The sequence below is a fragment of the Cottoperca gobio genome, chromosome 12, assembly GCF_900634415.1.
Source record: "Cottoperca gobio chromosome 12, fCotGob3.1, whole genome shotgun sequence".
In the NCBI taxonomy this organism is placed as follows: Eukaryota; Metazoa; Chordata; class Actinopteri; order Perciformes; family Bovichtidae; genus Cottoperca; species Cottoperca gobio.
The window spans coordinates 4,901,255-4,922,412 of NC_041366.1; the positions used below are offsets into that span (position 1 = coordinate 4,901,255).

Below are 21,158 nucleotides of genomic sequence, written 5' to 3' on the forward strand. Positions count from 1 at the left end.
TGTGTGCACAGTTACGGTAAATACTTGAACCAGGAAGTTGACCGGTAAGCAGTGATGGATGCTTACAAAGGGCAATTGTGGCAATAATTTCACAGTTTGCCTTTGTTTTCTCTTGCAAATCAGTTTTGCTAGCCTGTTGATTTGTTTACAATCTGTCTGATCATCTGACAGCTTGTGTTTCTTCCCCAACAGATAGAGATCTCCTCCAAATCTCAGCATTTAAAGGGAAACTTTGCAGATTTTCTAGCTTTGTACGCCGGTAAATGAGCTCTGGTCCCCGGTAACTCAGAGGGAAGCCAAACATTGTTCATTTGCGCTGACCACCCACACTGCAGCGATACAAAGCCAGTTGAAAATTGACAAAGTGTCCTTTTAACTCAATGAGTACAATGTTATTATTAGTGATAGAAATAATGGACAAAACTATGAAAATATAAATCTTAGTTGGTGGATTTCACATGAGACAAATAAAAAATGGATGCAGCAGAAGCTGATTTTTCATCCCAAATATGAGTCAAAAACAGTGAATCTTACACTTTCCATGATGCAACTTCATAGCAACTTCCATTAGACCCTGTCTCTCAAAATAACCTGTTATTCAACTGAACTTGATGTTAAATAGGGGAAATGCTGCGGAGGGGGGGGGGGGATTAAAGGGACAGCGCTAAAACGGAGGGTTTCAGTCGGAGGATGAATAATAATTATATTCAGACAGTTTGAGAGAAATAATGTGTTCTTGTAGAAACCCAAAATATAAGTATGAAGCTGAACATGAGCATAATATGTCGCTTTTAAGAATAAGAAATCTTGCAAATTTAAGGATATTTGAGATTCATAGTAGATTAAAGGATTCTTCCACTTTTTTGAAGGAGGTTCGTCTGCCATTGATTAGCTATTGCTTTTATTTATGACTCCTTTTTGTGAAACAATAATAAAAACAAGTGTTACCTTCACGTGTGTGAACACGATTTTAAGATAATAGATGTGTTTCTACATACATAGCCTTTGAAAGGTCAGAATCTGTACCTGAATATTTGAGTCCCTAGATTACAAATGAGCTTGTATTGAACGCATTGACCTCAGGTGCTTTGAGTGCACAGCCACCAGTGTGTGTTACATATTGTCTCCGCTGTGGCAGGTGTAAGTGAACCCTCTCACTCTAACATCTCCTGGGACTGACGGGCTTCACAAACACCACAACTGGATGTCTCTGAGGCAGCAGGCTGTTGTCATGGCGCCAAGCCTTACATCAGTCTGCGCCATCATTAGCATCGCATTAGTCTCTGGTGATGGACAAGTGTGAGATGAGTGTGACGTCGACATGGTGCTTCCAGCCAGCCGAGCACATCAGACCGGGCACAAAGTCACATTTTCACCTTAAAGTCTAAAAATGTACACGAGGTGTCGAATAAATTCATTTTGTTGAGCTAAGAATCACGAGTAAGTTAAAAATAGGCAATCTACTGTTCTTGTACTTGCAGATAATGGCTTTTTTTCATTATTTTTTCAGAAAATGAATATTTCTATCAAAGAACACAACTGTTCCTCAGGCAGATCATTTCAATTGTTTAATGAAAAATAGGCTTTCAACCCTAAATAGAAGATTAAAAGGCTTGTTAAGAAGAAGAAGAAATGCTTTGTAATATTCCGACTTTATTTCTGGCTCAAAGATTATATTCCTGCTCTCAAAACACCAAAAGTAATCTCCTGCTAAAATTGTGAGAATTGAAAGATAAACAGCTTGAGGCAGAGGACCGTCTCCCTCTGAGACTCACAGGACATCACCGACTGTTTGGAAAAAAATATGTGATAAGCTCAAAGGAAACGTTCAGAATTTTCTGTAACAGAATGATTTATTTTTTCTGGTTGCTGCATTGTAGCTTTCAGTTTTTTTTGTTGATTAACTTTGACTTTTTTCAGACACAGGAGAGATGGCTTTTTGTATGTTCAGCTCAGGCCTTCCTTAGTGTGCAGGCTCAGTACAGAAAGGGTTTTACTCTGAAGGACAACTAGTTTTCCTACCTTATGTCAATTCAAGACTCGGTGTTAAAAAGAGACTAGTGGAGAGATTCATCTATAATGAAGATAATCAGTCAATGCAGGAATTTGCGATCTTCAGCAAATACAAACTATCTAAGATTTTACTCATTAAAAGCTTCTAAAATCTGAGGCTTTGAGACTCGAGACAGACACGTATGATAAATGCTGGAAAGGATTTGGATTGAGTTTATCAACCGTAGAGAACTGATTTAAGTTAAAAGCACGAGTTGTATTGTAACATTGGCTGTGTAGTTCTTGGCTAACGACAGAAATGCTTCAAATCCCAAACTATTTTTTGATCTCTATTGAAACATAATATGAATTGAATTTGTTTACAATTTTTCATTTATCGCAAAATAACATAAAGATCAGCGCAAATATTAGCACCGTTTTTGGAAAAGCTGCCAGAGTTTTATCCATTATGGTTCATAATAATCACAACATGATCATCACGACATGGTCCAGCGAGGAGTGATTAGTTACAGCCCTAGTATACACTATACAGTGGGCTTCCTCTTTGCATTCAACCCCTTCCTCATATTGTAAAAGCCAGTTTAATTGTTTGACTCCTCATAAGGCTGCAGAATGTCATGTCTGTCCTGACTCATGTCACAGTTCCAACGCTCAGCAGTTTGTTTGTTTGTTTGTTTTTTCCAATATCATACAGAAATGATCTCTAATCCATTTGCACATGTTTTTTTCTCATAAATGTGTATTTTATTCAGCTAAACATGTTAAACCTGCTGCTATTGTTTGAAGTATCAGATATGGGGAGGGTTAGGGCATGAGCTGGTGGGGAGTTCGACCTCACATGATTCTTGTTTTCAGCATTGATTTGATGAAGTCCCCGTGGATGTTGCGCGGAAGCCAAGCAGCTCGCTCCCAAACCCTATTATCAGAGTAAACAGAGGTCGGAGCACACAGGCACAGCATTAAACCGCCACCGTCACCGCTCCCTGCACTGGGCCCGCTAATCCTCAAGGAAAGAGGAGAGACAGTGGGAGACAGGAGGAGAAGGGAGAGAGCAGGCAAGAGAGGAAAAAAGAAAATGAAAATGGAGAAAGTGATGGAGGGATGTGTAATGGGTGTAGAGAGGGGAGGTTGATGGAGGATGCAGTAATGATATGGAGAAAGACAAAGATAGAGGAGAGAAGCATGGGGAGAGAGAATACTGTATGATGACATACCAAGGGAGAAAAGGCTTATTTAATTAGTTGCCCCTCCCCCCTCTCCTCTCTCTTCCACAACACCATCTCTCTCCTGCATGTACAGTACGTATTAGAGACACATGCTGGTTGATATTACTGGATAATATTGGGTTTTTTACTTATTCATCACATATGGATACCTGAACATTGTGATCGTTGAACATGTCATTCCAAAAGATCCTTTCCTGTTCGTACTGATACCTATGAAAATGAATGCACTATAATTGATATATAAACATAATACATTTCATATGTAACTACAAAATCTTGTGCCAGGACAGGTGACGGAGTATAAAGAGACAAAGTCAGCCTAGGGAGGAGGTCGGGTGTATGAGTGGGTCCACTCAGGGCTTTCTTCCAGGAGTCAGGACCACTGTTTGTGTCCCACATGAAACCAAAAGCCAGCATTGACTTATTTTAACTATGTAACTTTACTAGTGCAGGTTACATAACAAACATACTTATTATGGTGTGGATAAAGTTGTAGTTACGAGATGACGTTTCACAAGTAGCAGGTTTACATTTAGTTAACATTTTATTTTTCATCGCCAGGCGATAGCCGATGAGTTTCGAGATTGCACGCACACGCACACGCACACGCACACGTAGACATAACACAGGATCTGCTCGGAGGAGAAACCAGCTGTCATTGGTGCAGACGGTCGCTTTGGTAACAATGTGCTCCTCTTCCTCTCCTCATTTCTACAGACTCTTCTTCTTCCTTCGTCCTCTCTTCCTTTGTGTGTTTGTTGTCCCCACACAAACGCGTCTTTATAATTACAATTATTATTCAATTATAATACTAATTGTAATTATATGGTTGTTCATAGAGGATTGAAAGACATTTAATTCATTGCATACAGCAGAAATCATGACGACATTTCAGTTCAAAATGTAAACCCATATGAACCCTTATGAACCCTTATGAACCCTATGAACCATATGAACCCATATGAACCCATATGAACCCTTATGAACCTTTATGAACCCTTATGAACCCTATGAACCATATGAACCCATATGAACCCTTATGAACCCTTATGAACCCTTATGTCGTCACCAACAACATCCTTCTGGAATCTGGTTAAAACCTTTGATTTCTCGGAGCCACGAGAACAATTGTAACATTTAAAATACTCAGAAAAAAAATTCCGAACAGAAAAGCAAATCATTTCATTGTTGAATCCTTGAATTTCTTAAAAAATATAAATAAATCAAAAAACAATAACAACAAATGATGTTAAACAAATCTCACATTTTCTTTTCCAGCACATCCTTGAAGTGAGCAATACTATCTTGAGCTAAGGCAGATTCAGTATTTACAAGACAATAATGAATGATGCACAGTAGGAGAATATCTAAAGTTGAATTTCATGCAGTTGAAATGACCAGCATCAGTTTTTACATCTGCAACAGATTTAAGGCTGGATGCTGTACACTTACTGATTTCACAATCTTCCCAAACTGCTTTAACTATAGTCACCACATTGACACTTGAAATGATGAATAATCAGTAGTGCTGGACATGTTTAGTTGAATGACCAACACGTCCTTACTCATCTCTGTGTCATTCATGTGCTCATTTTCTTCTTTGGTTTTAAGACCATGGATTTAGGTTGTGGAAGGTTTGTTCGGTCATTTGGGGGCTTTCTGAATAAGATTTCGATACTTGTGTAAAAAGTGTTGTCGTTTTAGAACTTTTGTTATTTCCCCATGTGGAAGACGGCTGTCTGTATGACACTCTATGTAAACCCTCTTTACACACACAGCTGTAGTTTTGAGGTGCAGAAGAATCCACACCCCAGAAGTATTTTGCGTTTTTCAGGCTAGCTCCTCTGCGGGGCATATCCAGGCTACTTTGATTTTCTTCTTTTGTCAACTGATAGCACATCTTCTGCTGTGGTGGTGTAGCTGTCACAGCGAACAAGAAGAAACTTAAATACCCAGAACCCTACAACCAACATTCTCAGTATTATGAATAAAAAAAAAATTTGATGAGCAGAAATCGGCTCTTCAGGTTGAACTCAAAGAAGAGAAACTTCATCAATCTGGGCATCACTCCCGATGAACTACATTCGCTTGATTTGAGATGGTTAATATGCCCTGTGGGTTTGTTGACGTGCTGCATCGCGGTGCCTAATCTTTGTGCATGTGAAACGAGTCACGTGGTACAGCCCTGAGCTGCAGAGCCCATGTGTCTTGGACTTGAAAGTTATAGCCGTGGTCTATTCAGGGTCTCTAAGAAGGCCGAATACTCTGAACTGCGGTTTGGGGCATAGGCACAAACAACAGTCAGAGTTTTCCCCGACATAACCCGAAGGCGTAGGGAGGCGACCCTCTCGTCCACCGGGGTGAACTCCAACGTAGCAGCGCTCAGCCGGGGGCTAGTGAGTATCCCCACCCTGGCCCGATGCCTCACACCTTGGGCAACTCTGGAGAAGAATAGAGTCCAACCCCTATCCAGGAGTACGGTTCCAGAGCCAAGACTGTGCGTAGATGTAAGCCCCACCAGATCCAATTGGTAGCGCTCCACCTCCCGCACTAGTTCCGGCTCCTTCCCCCACAGAAAAGTGACGTTCCACGTCCCCAGAGCCAGCCTCTGCTGCCCGGGTCTGGTCCGTCGAGGTCCCTGACCATCACTGCCACCCGTGTGACAGCGCACCCGACCCCAGCGGTTTTTCCCATGAGTGGTGGGCCCACAGGATGGATGGATGGATGGGAGGCACCACGTAGCTTCTTCGGGCTGTGCCCGACCGGGCTCCGTGGCAAACCCGGCCACCAGGCGCTCGCTGTCGGGCCCTCCCTCTGGGCTTGGCTCCAGACGGGGGCCCCGGGCTTCCTCCTCTTCCTCCTCTCCTTTCCCTTTTTTTCATGAAGTCGTTTTGAACCATTCTTAGTCCGGCCCCTCGCCTGAGACCAATTTGCCTTGGGAGACCCTACCAGGAGCACTAGGCTCCAGACAACACAGCTCTCAGGTTCATAGGGACACACAAACCTCACCACCACGGTAAGGGGATGGTTCCCAGAGAGGGAGTAAAATGACTGTATTCAGATAAAAGAATAACAGATCAAATGTACTCCGTGAACATTATAGCATTACATTTTAATTAAAAGGGGAGGGGAGGGTGCTGTATAATAATTTAGGTGTTATATGATATAACTATTTACATAAAGAACATCTTAAGGCTACAAAATGAAAAATATTTACACGTCAACATACCCCAAAATAATAGATATAGCCTTGGAACACGAGATTCCTTTTTCAATAGATGGCCACCTGTGAGTATCAATTAAAAACAAGCTGCCCTCCTCACTGTAGCCTCATTAGAATTATCCACAAAAGAGGGCAAAACTCTGAAGGTTAAACAAGAATGGCCGACAATAAAAGTAGCGAGAGAAACACTAATGCGTAGTCTCACAATGTGGAAGAAATGCACAGAAGAAGAAACTATTTTGGCTTATGCGCTTACAATAATGATGTGACCTGAAATGTTGCAATACTTAAAATAAAATACTTAAGTAAAAGTAAAATTACCTAATATATATATTATTTAAATATCCTTTAGAAAAGTTCCTGTGTCATGTTACTCATGAGCAGAAACATGTATTGGGTTCAGCATCAGGCTCTTACATTAATCCAAGTGAATAAATGTGCCTCTCCCTGTATCTTCCCCTGAACTGCAGGTAGATGCCATCTGACGGGACTACACTTGTATTATTTAGTTGTTTCCTCTTTGTAGTGATATACTGATTCTGATTCTTTTAGGTTTAACTTTGAAGATGAGACGCCAACAACAAACTTTGATACCTTCCCAGCAGCCATCCTCACTGTGTTCCAGGTACACACACCTGCACACCCACTCTAACACACACACACACACACACACACACACACACACACACACACACACACACACACACACACACACACACACACACACACACACTCACTCACACACAGACATGAGGTGCACTTCACACCGTCTGAATAAATGAGAGAACATTGACTTTAGTGAAAAAGAATGATTGTTATCGGGCATTTTAATTAGAGAGAATGACTGGTCTGTGTACCTTCTGTCCCCTAATGAGCTCACTGATAATCCTTCAATTAGTCTGCACTCATAACCCTTCACTCTGTAAAGTAATTTAATTCTACACTGTGAGATTTGCACGGGGCTTTACAGCCCGACCGTGTCCCCCGCGTCGCTCTGACTGTCTCGTCTTCCTCAGATTCTGACTGGCGAGGACTGGAACGACGTGATGTACCACGGAATTGAGTCTCAAGGAGGCGTTCGACGTGGCATGTTCTCCTCCGTCTACTTCATCGTCCTCACGCTCTTTGGAAACTGTATCCTCTTTGATGTCTCGTAATTAAAACTGCAGTGGGTTAGAGTAAGGAGGAGCAGGATCAAAATGTGAAAATGTTTCTTCCAGCTCCTCCATTTATTTTTTGCTTTGCATTGAGTCCATCAACAATACGCTCAAAATCAAGCATATTTTATTGAACTTGTAATATTCATACGTTTGTTAGATTATTAAAAACTCAGGTAGTATTAGCAACTGCAGTGATCATTACATCCCATTTACAAACAGTATTGAAACAACAGAGCCTACTGTATTGGTCATCAGTTGTTGAGCTGAAACCCTTTGTCCTGAGAGAGGCACGAGAAGAACGATGAAAAAAAATAATTAAAAGCAGATAGGAGTTATTTTCCAAGTTAAAGGAGCAGTTCACCCTAAAAACTAAAAATACATATTTTTCTTCTTACCTCTAGTGATATTAATCAATCTAGATTGTTACGGTTTGAGTTTCAGAGTGTTGGAGATATCAGCCATAGAGATGTCTGTATATATATATTTATATACATATATATATAATGGAACTAGATGGCAATCGACTTGTGGTGCTCAAAGCGTCAAACAAATAGATCTGAAAACAGCAAGCGCAATATTCTTTTCTAGAAATAATGACCACGTTACTCAAGATGATCCACAGATCTTGTTGTGAGCAGTTTCACAACTACGCCCGCCAACCGTATCACCACGCAGAAGAAAGCGTGCTCCTTTTAATGGACGAGAGGCTCATGTTCGTGACAGTGGGAGATGGAAACATTAATGGCATCCTCCTCGGCTGAGCTGTAAAGTTGGTTAGCTAGTGCTAGATGAGGTTGGCATTATCGGTTAGGGTTAGGGCTAGGGCTAGGGTTAGGGTCCCAAATCACCATTTTTCGGCTATGCTCTTAATTTGGTTGAAATGTTTGCATATTTCATCACAGGATAGTACTACCCCTTATGTACTGTACATCTGTACTTTCTCCTGAGTCCTGTTGTCATTCAGACACCCTCCTGAATGTCTTCTTGGCTATTGCTGTCGATAACCTCGCAAATGCACAGGAGCTGACTAAGGTAGGCTCGGTCAGGCTGTCTGAATGTTGTATTGGAAGACACATTAATAACACATAGCAATATAAATGTTGTAGTATTTCTTCACGGTGAAATATGTGTAACGAGAACCTGAGAAAAGCCCTGCATGTGCACAGGGTATCAACATGTCGTAAAAGCATGATTTCATGTCTTTGTTCTCACTGGCTAAAGGATGAAGAGCAGCAGGAGGAGGCAGCCAATAAGAAGCTAGCCTTGCAGAAAGCTTTGAAGGTGAAGGAAGTCAGCCCGATGTCAGCAGCCAACATCTCAATTACTGCGTAAGTTTCCAAGAATCTCTCTCCTCTTCCAGCAGCAGTGTTCACCCACACTGGAGTTAAATGTCCCTTTGTCTTTTGGTGTGTTGTCCTTCAGTATGCTCACGCTTACAGTGTGAAATGCTTGTGTGTGTATAAGCAATGTGTTCAATGTACTTCCTCCTTATTTATTCCCACTATGGGAGTGCTCCCGTGGTGTTGCCTTGTTTATTACCCCCCATTGTCTACTTCCTCCGATAGTAGAAGCAATTAAGGAAGCTTCAATCAACAATACATGTTAGTTTCCACCAGCAGTTTTTACTTACTTTCTTTTTTCTTTTATTTCATAATTTCACAGACATAAGACATCTTACATTTTAAAATGTTTTTTAGCTAAATGTAATTCAAGTAATGTGAATTTACCAGAAAGATGCAACATGAGTCCTATGAACAAGATAGAAGAAAACCTCTTCAATGTCAGAAGCATCTTCTCTAATATGATAATGAGAGTAACTGTCACGCAAAAATGTTTGACCCGCCCCCTCTCCACTGCAAGCCTGTGATTGACAGGTATGGGGTGTCGCGTCAACTCTGAAATTAATTGTGCCTCCAACTATTTTTAGAGCCTAGATGAACACTAAAATGATGAGTCTGTCGAGAGCTCCATCCTTATCAGTGATGTATAGCTGCAACATGTCATGCTAGAGGTTAAAATAAGTTGCTGTTTAATACCCATCTGCTTTGGTAATGTGGGGAAAACCCACAGAAAATGCACATTGTCTGTGCATTTTGATCACACCATATAGATTTGATTGAGTGTTGTATAATTCAGTGGAGCCCTTTGTGTGATGTGCAGTTTCACACAGCCCATTCATTTAATGAAGTGATTATCTTCGATTCACACTCGCTCCTTAATTGCCTCCTCAGTAACAAGTAGGTCAGTGAGACTGTACAAAATGATCCGGAGCTGTTCAGAAGTTCAAACGCAGTCTAGTTCTAATGTATGTGTTTACTAATTGGAGTTTTACACATGACTAGTATATTAAAATGGGTTATACCACAGAAACTACTTCTTATGTAGAGATTAGTTGTTACACCAAATAACTGTGTGACACTTTGTAATGGACATGGTTACAACTGATAACAGCCATTTAATGGGCTGATAACATTCACAATGGGTGCCTGACAACCGATCCCCAGATTCCCAAAGTCTTTAGTAACTAAGAGATTTCTAAGTTTTAATGGTGCGACCTGATTTAGTAAATAAACTGGTTTGTTAACTTTCTAATCTTTGCCTTTTAAATTTCCTTACTGTTATAATGTGATCCTGTGCATTACATCTGGTGTTCTCAGAACATCTTAATATGTACATTGTACAGTGGAGTTCCACTCCAGTGAGTGAGCTCATAAAAAACTGCTTTTATTGTAAATGAACTGTTAAATGTGCATTATGTGTGCTGTTACAAGGTTTCATTTTTATAAATAAATAAAAAACTAATAAAAATGGTTTTACAATCTAAATATATTTATTTATATAAGTACTATTAAAAGGTTGTTTCAATTAATAACTCATGCTTTTCTTGTTTTGGAATGACATGTCATTATAGAAATGTCTCTGCTGACGAACACGCTTTTGTTGCTGTTGTGTTATTGATGTAGTTGCACAGTTAAGTCCTTTACTGTAACACGGGAGGGGACAGGTGGACAGACAGACTGACTGACAGTCCACTTGTCCCCCTCACATTTGTTTCTCATTTTTCTTTTGTTTTTGTTCTGCATGTACAGTTTTGTAAAGCAAAATCGAGATGCACTCTCTCGCAGGTCGTCCATCAACAGCATTCAGTCAGCGTGAGTTGTCACTCTCTGTTACAATATTCTCCTCCTTGTCTCCTCTCCTTCCTTGTCTTCTTTCCTCTACTCCCCTCTCCTTTCCTTGGTTCTCTCCACCCCTTGTATCTCCTCCTTGTTTCCTATCATTTCATTCCTCTCTTTTCCACTACTTAACTCTCCTTGTCTACTCTCCTCTCCTCCTCTACTCTCCTGTCCTCTCCTGTCCTCTCCTCTTTTCTCCTCTCTCCTCCTCTCTTCTCCCTCCTCTCCTGTCCTCTCCTCTTTTCTCCTCTCTCCTCCTGTCCTCTCCTCTTTTCTCCTCTCTTCTCCTGTCCACTTCTCTCCCCTCCTCTCCTCTCCTCTCCCCTCCCCTCTTCTCCCCTCCTCTCTCATCCTCTCCTGTCCTCTCCTCTCATCTCTTCTCCACTCCTCTCCTCTCTTCTCCTCTCCCCTCTCTCCTCTTCTCCACTCCTCTCCCTCTCTTCTCCTCTCCTCTCCTCTCCCCTCTCTCCTCTTCTCCACTCCTCTCCTCTCCTCTCCTGTCATCTCCTCTCCTCTCCTCTCTTCTCTTCTCTTCTCCTCTCCTCTCCTTTCCTCCCCTCTCCTCTCCCCTCTCGCCTCTTCTTCTCTCCTCTCCTCTCCTCTCCTCTAATCTCCTCTCCTCTCCTCTCCTCTCCTCTCCTCTCCTCTCCTCTCCTCTCCTCTCTCTCCTCTTCTCCACTCCTCTCCTCTCCTGTCGTCTCCTCTCTTCTCCTGTCCTGTCCTCTCCTCCCCTCTCTTCTCTTCTCTTCTCCTCTCTTCTCCTCTCCTCTCATCTCCCCTCATCTCCCCTCTCTCCTCTCCTCTCCTCTCCTCTCCTCTCCTCTCCTCTCCTCTCATCTCCTCTCCTCTCCTCTCCTCTCCTCTCCTCCCCTCTCTTCTCTTCTCTTCTCCTCTCTTCTCCTCTCCTCTCATCTCCCCTCATCTCCCCTCTCTCCTCTTCTCCTCTCCTCTCCTCTCCTCTCCTCTCCTCTTATCTCCTCTCCTCTCCTCTCCTCTCCTCTCCTCTGGACCTTCATAAAACTAAATATCTTCATTGCTGGTAAAGTGAAATGTATTTATGATCTACAAGCCAACAACACATTTGAAGCTATGAGGCTAGTCTGGGTGTCATTTTCAGTGTAAATTGCTGATGCATAAACACACTCTGGTCTTAACCAGCCATTGTGTACTTTGTTGATGGCTGCAGCTCCTCAGCGTTGGCGCCCACAGTAATTCATCTTCCGCTCTGTGCTCTCTGGTGTGAATAATTTGTGAATAAATGTTTAATTTCTTTGAGTGTTGCCATCATCCGCAAGCATATTTGACATTTCCAGTCTGTTTGTTATAATAGACCGTAGAACACCACTTTAAAAAACAATATGAACAGAGGCCAAAAATTGCTCTCCTGCCCGGCGACCTGTTGTCTCAATCGATTAAAGTACAGATAGAAGGCCAGAGATGCTTATTTACCACAAATGACTCTGATGTCTTTGACTTCTCGTGTTTTTTTCAGTGTGTGCATGTGCTTTCTTAATATATTTCACACAAAAATGCTCCTGTCCCCGCAGTGTTACATCCCTCACTTTCCTTTCTGTGAACATTTAAACACTACCTGTGTGACTGCAGCTCACCTATCTGTGGACACCGGTCCTGTGTCTTCTGTGTCTTCTGTCTGTCTTTTAGGAGTTATTCTGTCTTCTCCTCTCCTGCCCGACGAATCTTGAGGTACAGGTGACCAGATGGAACAAACTTAACTATCCCTTAAAGCCCCATGTAAATAAATCATACTGCGCACAGACAGTATGCAATACCTTCATACATGATAGATGGTAATATGGACACATCAAAGGATTTTTGATGGTGTTTTTGGCTCGTTTCACGTCTTTGAAAAAAAGCCATGTAAAAAAAGAAAATCACATTTCACCCATTAGTTTGATCTCTCATCGCGTTCTTCTCAAACAGGAATCAACGTGTTAAAGACGATACACGTCAGGAATGACCGTCCACCGTAGCATGTTGGTCATACCTGCCTCATTTACACATGACTTGAGTCAAACAGAATTTGAAAAAATATTTCTGTTTCAATTTCCTTGCATGCCAGATTAGTGAGGTTTGCCACATCACATGTCAGGCAATACCACATGTTGACAGCTGCTGGTGAAGCCAAAAATAAAAACTTTTTTTTCTCATTGAAAGTTCAAACATTAACAAAATAAACTGTGTGGTCAGTATTCTTTACACAAGGTGTAAATAAAACAGCCTGGTCTCCTATAAATGACCATTAGTCAACTAATCGAACAATTCACAACGTTAAAGACATGTTTGTAACTGCGACGATTGAGAATGCAAATATTGTTTTATGGGAACAAAATTTTGTATGAGACAGGCATGAAAATAGACACTTAAAAGGGTTGCACTTCATCTATGCACTACTGTACTTTCCATCGGCCCATGATATGATCTTTTTTCTGATAATTGACATTTTGACATGCCCCTGGTTGTCTGACTCATCGACACCATCTCTAGTTGATTAAGTAATTAGAATGAGAATTGTCATGGGAGATTGTAGCCCTATTAAAGGGTAGGTTCATGTTTCTTCAAGTTTATCTAAATACAACGCTCCTGTATGTACATGAGGAGTTATTGGTTGCTGTAATTGTCCCTCTTCTCCATACTGGCTGCAGAGAAATCCCTTTGTGTGTAAAAGATGGGGACCAAAACTACAGTCATGTGCAAAAATGTATTCTAAAGTTCAGCTGAAGCTAATTATGATACTTCAGCAGGCTGAGTTAAACAAATGAAATGGGTATGTTTTGTATTTAATATTTTAAACACAGAATTTCCTCTGCCGTGGCTTAGCAAGCAAACTGTCTTTGGTATTTCAATACTAAAGTTACCCACTTGAGTTGAAACAGACGTTGTATTCATAAATTGTATTAATCTGTTTTAGTCCAGAGAAGCCTGTTGTGCATCGTCATAGTATTTGTGAAAATACTGCCAAAATACTTTTCCTTTGCCTTTTCCTCATTCAGAGAGGAACAACTAGTCAAATTAACTCATCAAGGTAAACCTAAAAATATTTTTTATAGACAGTATTCGCTGGAAAAAAGTTAATCCAAGAAGAGAGTGATGAAATGATTTTTCTGCCTGACATGTGGGAAGACTTCTATGTTGAGGACCCATAATAAGTTACAGACTATGATCAGGTCATGTCATGACACGAGCATGTAACCCTCAGAAGTAGGCAAACTTAGGTGTTGGAGAAATGACTAATGATCATATTTTTGTTATGGAGGATTTGATCTACTTTCTCCATATAACCCTCAAGCATGGTAAGTGAAAGCTTTACCATGGTGATCATTTGTACTGACGCATCCATAGACCACCTGGTGTTTGCTTCCTTATTATAACTTTATTAGGGATTTGATGACTAGAATTTAGTGTTATTTGTAGAAGATTGTGTGGCTATGGATGAAATGTGGATGGTGATGTTCATGCATATGAGGAAACATTCATAAAGTAGAGAAAAATCATTGATGTAAAAATGTTTCGATGTCGTTGTTTTTCCTTCTCCCATGATCTTTTTCTGTGCGTTTGATTCCCGTGTGCAGAAAGGAGCAGCAGCGCTCAGCGAAGGTCATGTCAGTGTGGGAGCAGAGGACCAACCAGCTGAGGAGACACAACATGAGGTCGAGCAGCGAGGCTCTGTTCAACGAGCTCGACCCCGAGGAGCGCCTCAAGTTGTCCTCCGTCCTCCACCTGCACCCAGACATGAAGACTCACCTGGACCGGCCGCTCGTTGTGGAGGCCAAGAACGGCGACAAACCCAGCAGGTCTCCTGATGGAGGACGGGAGGAGGCGGGGGATCCCCGGCAAGATGGGGTGGGAGACAACTTTCACACACACTCCAGGAAGCATCACCGACACCGCGACAGGAACGGGGACAGCAGGGATGGAGGCGAAGGCCACGGAGGGAGGCACCACACTCATCACAGTCGGAGCAGAGATCACAACACAGACAGAGAGCGGAGAGGGGACAGTAGCCATAGCCGCGATGGAGGGCAGGGACACCGGCACCATCACCAAGCCGGCTCCCCTGAAGAGGAGGCCAATGACTTTCGAGGAGGAGAAGAAAGGGGCCACCGCCACCATCACTCCCATCGTCCATCAAATGAGGGAAATGGGATGATAGCGAATGGTGCACAGGGAGAGCACAGGGGCAAGGGGGGAGGAGGAGGGGATAGTAATGGAGAGAGGAAGTGGCGCTGTTCTCGTATGGTCAGAGCTCAGTCCACACTGGATGGAGACGACTGTAAGAGGAACAAGAATGGATTCAAAGGTCACAGGTAAGACTGTAAATATTCTATTCTATATATTGGGTTTTTGGTTAGATGCCTGAAATAAGATCTTATTGGATTTTAACGTTGTAATTGTATTGCTGCTCTGTTGCTTGGCTTGTACGTGCAGACACACTGATGCACTGTGTTTGGAAATGGAGTAGTTAATACTTCAGAGTGTTACATTGCCATAAAAAGTACAGTGTTACACTGCCAGACTACAAACTGCAGCATCACTTGCATCACTTTGCATTTGCTAGCTGATCTACAATCATCACATTTCTCTTAACTCGCCACCATGTTTAGTTTCTGAATACATTTGAGGTTAGAAAACAGACAGACAGTCTTGCTTCATTTGATATCTTCTTTGTCTGTCTTGAATATTTGTTTATTTGGTACAGGCGTAACAGCAGCATGTCATAACATCATCTAAACATTGGCTGGGCTTAATTAATTCTCTAGTGGATCTTTTAGACTTACATCTTATATTCTAAGACAATATGTAAGAAATAGTAAGAATAATTTACTATTTGCATCAGTTTGTTGTTATACATAAACACCATAACTGTTTGTTTGGTAGCACTTCTAGTCTACTGCCACAGTTGCGGTCTGTTTCTCAGGAGGACAGAGAAACTTTCTAATATGGATCTCATTAGGCAGAAAAAGCTTTAAGCACCTTGAGAGCAGAGTGTCATGATGTCTGTGATAAGACACACATCTCTCTCCCCAGGGAGAGGCAGCCAGATGCTGAGGAGGACGGCCTTGCCTCCAGTCCTCTGCGGCCCATGCGGAGTAGCCTGAGTCTTGGAGAAAAGCAAGAGGATGCTGACAACCAGAAGAACTCCACCAGGGCCAGCCAGGCCGGCCTCAACAGCAACACCATCCTCATTCCTGTCACCATCACTGGCCCGCCTGGAGAGACCACCATCATACCCAGTGAGTACAGAACGCCATTGTCCCAAGTGAGGAAAGATTGTTGAAGGAAAAGTTTTGCTTTTGAATTGTTTGGATGAAATGATACGGCCGGCATAAAAACAAATATAAAGTGCATAAAAAACTCACCATTACGCTGAATTAGTGGGAGCCCTGAGCTTGTGTCTCTGCAACGAGCCGGTCCAATATAGGGGGATAGATTCTTCACCAATAGTAAAAGGTTTCTTCTCTTAGCGACACAGTTAGTCACTAAGTATGACGCTCTCAGTGCACTCGCATGTGTTGATGTGGTGACCATCAGTAAATCTTTATGTCCTTCTTGTTCATGTTCTTTTCTTTAAAACAACTTCAAGGGCTTGTCTTTTAATGCCGGGTGCCGGCGTTATGAAGTCTTCGTTGCCTCAGGTGACCGGTTCCGGTCCGCGGACCGGTGGTTGGGACCACTGAGTTATAGGATCAAAACATCTCGATATCATTTTTCCAGTAGTCATCACTTTACAGCAGAGTCATTAGGGGTAATTAGGGCTCATTACAAAGCTCACCACAGCCCCAGACCTCAAGAAAGAAGAAAGAAATTAATGAGTAAAATCTTGTCATATACAATAGAAGTCATATTCGAAAGTGCCAAAATACAAACAATGGTGTGGTAATTTGTATTTATTTGTATTTATTATTACACTGTTTAATAGGAGTAACAGTCTACAGCCAAGCTAGCGGCTCTGTGAGTCTGTACTTTGGCACAGCAACGCCTTGAGTTAAATGCTAATGTCAGCATGCTAACACAATGACAATGCTAACATGCTGATGATGATGATGATGATACAAGTAATTATAATGTTTCCCATGTTCACTATCTTAGCATAGCGCGTTAGCATGCTAAGATCTGCATAGTAGAAGAACAACAACAATTGAACTATGTTTGCCCAGTTTTGAAGAAAAATGTGGATGATACCCAATGCTACTAGTTTAAAAATACTCTAGCTGTTGAAGGTGACTACGTAACAGCAGTGAAGTAGTGTGAGTTTGTTTTTGCAGTAGTTTGTACGACCAACCAAGATTTCATATATGTCATGCTTAGTCTTGACCCTGCAACCACCATCATATAAAAAATGTCTACCTAGTCAAGTTATTATTATACATTTGTATGAATGCAGAAATATAATCATAAAACAACTACATAGACCAAAAGCCTGGATTTTTAATGCATATAATTTTATTACTAATGTTTGTGCTTCTTTGAGCTAATGGGCGTGTTTATTTTTCCACGCTAGTGAACAATATCGACTGCGACAACTTCCAACTTAGTGAAGAGAAGAAAGACCTGGAGGAGGAGGAGGAAGAGGAGGAGGAGGCGGATAATGGGCCTCGGCAGATCCTTCCCTACAGCTCCATGTTCATCTTTGGGCAAACAAACCCGTAAGTCATAGATGCGAAGTTACTGAGAGGAGTGACATGGAATAAGATTGATAGCTAGGGTTGAATTAAGGCAACAGAAAGTTTATAAAAACCCACTGATATTAGGATGTTATCATGTACAGTGGGATAAACTAGTAAACACCACATGGGGAATTCAAAGATGTAGATAACCCAAAATAATTGAATTCACTCACCTTGTCCTTGAAACTAAGACCTTATATTACACATTGGATGTACTGCTTATTTCTGCATCCCTATTGGTTCCCTAGTCAACATCTATTCATCGTTATTTCCACAGGAAACAGATCATACATACCTTCATTCATTTATTAAAGCCTATATATCTGGGATAATGTAAAACAATCACTGTGCAAATATCAATAATATTGACGGAAGAAAAGATGACGTACAATATTTAATTTCATCATTTATATAGATCTGAACACTTGTTTAGGTGTAGGAGTCTGGAGCGTTGCCATTGGGCAGCAGCATGTGTACTTGGTGGACTGACCCCTGGCTACAGAAAGTGGTTATCAGAATGTCGAATCTCGTCTCTCTGGTAGTGAAGGAACACAGCCGGTGCGGCAGATTGAGCGACACCTTTGAGATCAAATTGAGCTGAACTCTTAACGCAGCACTGGCTCTGGAATCAAAGTCCCGGCTGGACTCTCCTTTTTTCCTAGGTTGGGTGTTGTGCCCCTCATGAGACTGCGGATGACCAACTGTGTGTTGAGGTTTTCCCTGGTAATCAAGATGGTCTTCTCTAGTGACTGCATCTCTCTGAATGTCTGCATGTCTCTTCTTTTTGCTGCTGGTGGTTTGTAGCTGAGTGTAAAGCAGTTGGGAAGTGCGCCAGCTCTGCTGGATAAATTAAGGGTTGGTGCCCCAAGTGAATTAATGTCAGTATCTGAAGAGCTGAGGCTATAGAAGAAGCTCTTGATTTACTAGTCGATTTACATTCCAAACCCACATATCATCATGAACTTTTGCAGGGGACTGAACAAATTAAATCACAGATTCATGTCCACTTTGTACATTGTTTTTGACAAGGACAGATATAGGTGTTCTCCTTGGCCTTTTATAGGAAGACGTCAGCTGGGAGGACGCTACCTAGCGAACTGTCACTTCTCCTTGTGTACTTTTACATTTGTGTATGTGTGTGGTCTTGCAGGATGCGGCGGCTGTGTCACTACGTGGTCAACCTTCGCTACTTTGAAATGTGCATCCTGATGGTCATCACCATGAGCAGCATCGCTCTGGCAGCCGAGGACCCCGTGCAAGCCAACGCACCGCGCAACAACGTGAGTCAGACTGACATCTGGACATAAATAAACATCTGGAAGTACAGAGCAAACACACCGATTGTCAGACGCATAGTTTTTAGACCAGTATTTGCATGAAAATGATTTAGGCTGACTGGCTGATTCATTCAGACTGAATAAGTCCTTCCTTTCAAGGCTTGACAGTTTGCCTATATTGAGGAACAAACAGTATTAATTTATGGTCAAATGTTGTCACACTGACTTGGCACATATCCAGTTTGGCAGAATCTTTGCATACTCTTTATATCCCTGCATGACATGTTAGCCCACGTAGGGAAGACGGAGGTAATATGTGCACACAGACTTGAGTTTTCGCATTCTGACAGACAAGCACAACTAATTCTTATTCTAGTCGGGAGCACAGAAGGAATGTGAGGTGATGTTGTACGTTTGTGTGTGTATATTTGTGTGTGTGTGGGTGTTCAGGCAATCTGTGTTCGCGCAGGGGAGTGCAAAGCTGACAGAGCTTGAGACCTCTGACAGGGCAGGGGAACATGTTGTGTATAACTGGTCCATTCACACACACACACACACACACACACACACACACACACACACACACACACACACACACACACGCACACACTGAAAACATGTCACTGGATCTGACAAGTCATCTCACAGGATCTTTTCTTACACTCAGGTTCTGAAGTATTTGGATTATATCTTTACGGGGGTCTTCACTTTTGAGATGGTGATCAAGGTGAGGAGGCTGTCAAAGTGGAGGTACACTTTGATTTGAGCTGTGAAAAACCAGTTAAGCAAGGTTTTCTTCATTTGCGGGTCAAAAAACATCAAGTATTCGAGGCTGGGTTCTAAGTGTTTAAAATGTAAACTATTGTAGATGTTTAGGTTACATAACCACGGTTTCAACAACATGTTCCTCACTATGTTTTTCATCCAGTTAGGGTTTGCCTCATAGTGAGATTATAGACATTCTCAACAATATTTAGCTCGGTTTTATCTAGTTGTCTTTCGACCCGCAAGTCACTAAATCTGTGTTTGCTGGGAAGGCAGCACACAACGGATAGCATTATCATGTCACTGGCATTGCTAATTGGGTTTGTGATTTTACATTTCTTAGCTGTGATAACACTTTGTCCTATTTACGAATGCTTTAGAAAACGAATGTGCTGCGTTACAGAAAAGGAGAAGTACAAACTATTAAAGCAAGAAGTCTTTTAAAGATATGAATGAGCTTTTCACAAGGTTATAAACTTCTACAAGAGGCCTTGAAACAAAGAAAGTGTCCAACAGCTGATTTTTTAAATGATTCTGTTATTTTATATATATTTTATTCTGTGACTCGAGATGATTGACTTGGGACTGCTCCTCCACCCTGGCGCTTATTTCCGTGACCTGTGGAACATTCTGGACTTCATCGTGGTCAGCGGAGCTCTGGTGGCCTTTGCTTGCTCGTAAGTCAACTTTTCCATTATTGCTGCAGTGTTGCTTTCTAATCACAGCAGAGCTCTGAATATAATGTGTTTCAGGGATAGACACAACCACACCATAACAAACTGATGGGTGTGGTTTATTACAGTATTTTTAGCTGACGTTACCCTCTCTCCAGTATCTTTCCCTGGAGCAGGCTAGCATGCCAACACCCTGCGGCTAGGTGCCCCTGCTCCTGTAATTTGCTCTAACAAACAACTCCAATGTGCTTTGTGCTCCCTGGGGTTATTTTGCCAACACGACTATGTCAAACTCATCTTTCATTGTTACATAAAGTCTCCACAGCCCCTCCCTGCTACTCTGCAAATGGGCCATGCACAGTTTAGATGATAGGTTTATGGTTCAGGAGGGAAAATAAGTCTCTAAGCTGGCACCTAATTGCAACTCCTGCAGCTCAATACACTGCAGAAGTAATTGTTGTGCTGCTGTTTGTTGAAGGTAGTTAAACAAATTATAATAATTCAAGTTTCAAATCTTTTTGCTGTGTTTGTGCTAAACCCACCTATTCGGTATTGTATGTCCTAATATTGGAAAATAACTAACAATGCGGGGGAGATTTTGTATATTGAGACAGCTTGGGAGTCACTCCAGAAAAAAAGAGTCCAGCAGCGATGTGACTGAACTACGCTACGTGTTGTAGCTCACTCACCTGCTCATCTTTGCCTCCTCTCACAGCTACTTTCAGCTGCTAACGGGCCTATTTGTCCCAGCACTTACCATAATCAAATGTACATATTAATACAGTAGATATTCAGATTGAATCTAACATGCCCCTGACGTACTCCTTATGGGTAAGTGCTGGTTAGATCATTTTATCAATTAAGAGTTAGCAGCAAAAGTAGTAGTGTTGCTGCGGTTACCTGCACACTGATTTGTAACATATAAACTAATCAGATGTATGTTTGAAGTTACGACGAC

At 41.8% G+C, this 21,158-nt stretch overlaps 1 protein-coding gene across 1 annotated transcript in view; it reads left to right on the forward strand.

Annotated features, from left to right (window-relative positions):
• Positions 1-21,158, forward strand: part of cacna1bb (calcium channel, voltage-dependent, N type, alpha 1B subunit, b) — a 162,206-nt gene that overhangs the window by 95,361 nt on the left and 45,687 nt on the right. Inside the window, exons 15-25 of the mRNA XM_029444891.1 lie at positions 7,015-7,087; positions 7,479-7,596; positions 8,587-8,654; positions 8,844-8,950; positions 10,712-10,774; positions 14,389-15,123; positions 15,845-16,050; positions 17,319-17,463; positions 18,635-18,764; positions 19,429-19,488; positions 20,097-20,203. Of these exons, the coding sequence (XP_029300751.1) occupies positions 7,015-7,087; positions 7,479-7,596; positions 8,587-8,654; positions 8,844-8,950; positions 10,712-10,774; positions 14,389-15,123; positions 15,845-16,050; positions 17,319-17,463; positions 18,635-18,764; positions 19,429-19,488; positions 20,097-20,203 (1,812 nt within the window). The remainder of the gene's footprint in view (positions 1-7,014; positions 7,088-7,478; positions 7,597-8,586; positions 8,655-8,843; positions 8,951-10,711; positions 10,775-14,388; positions 15,124-15,844; positions 16,051-17,318; positions 17,464-18,634; positions 18,765-19,428; positions 19,489-20,096; positions 20,204-21,158) is intronic.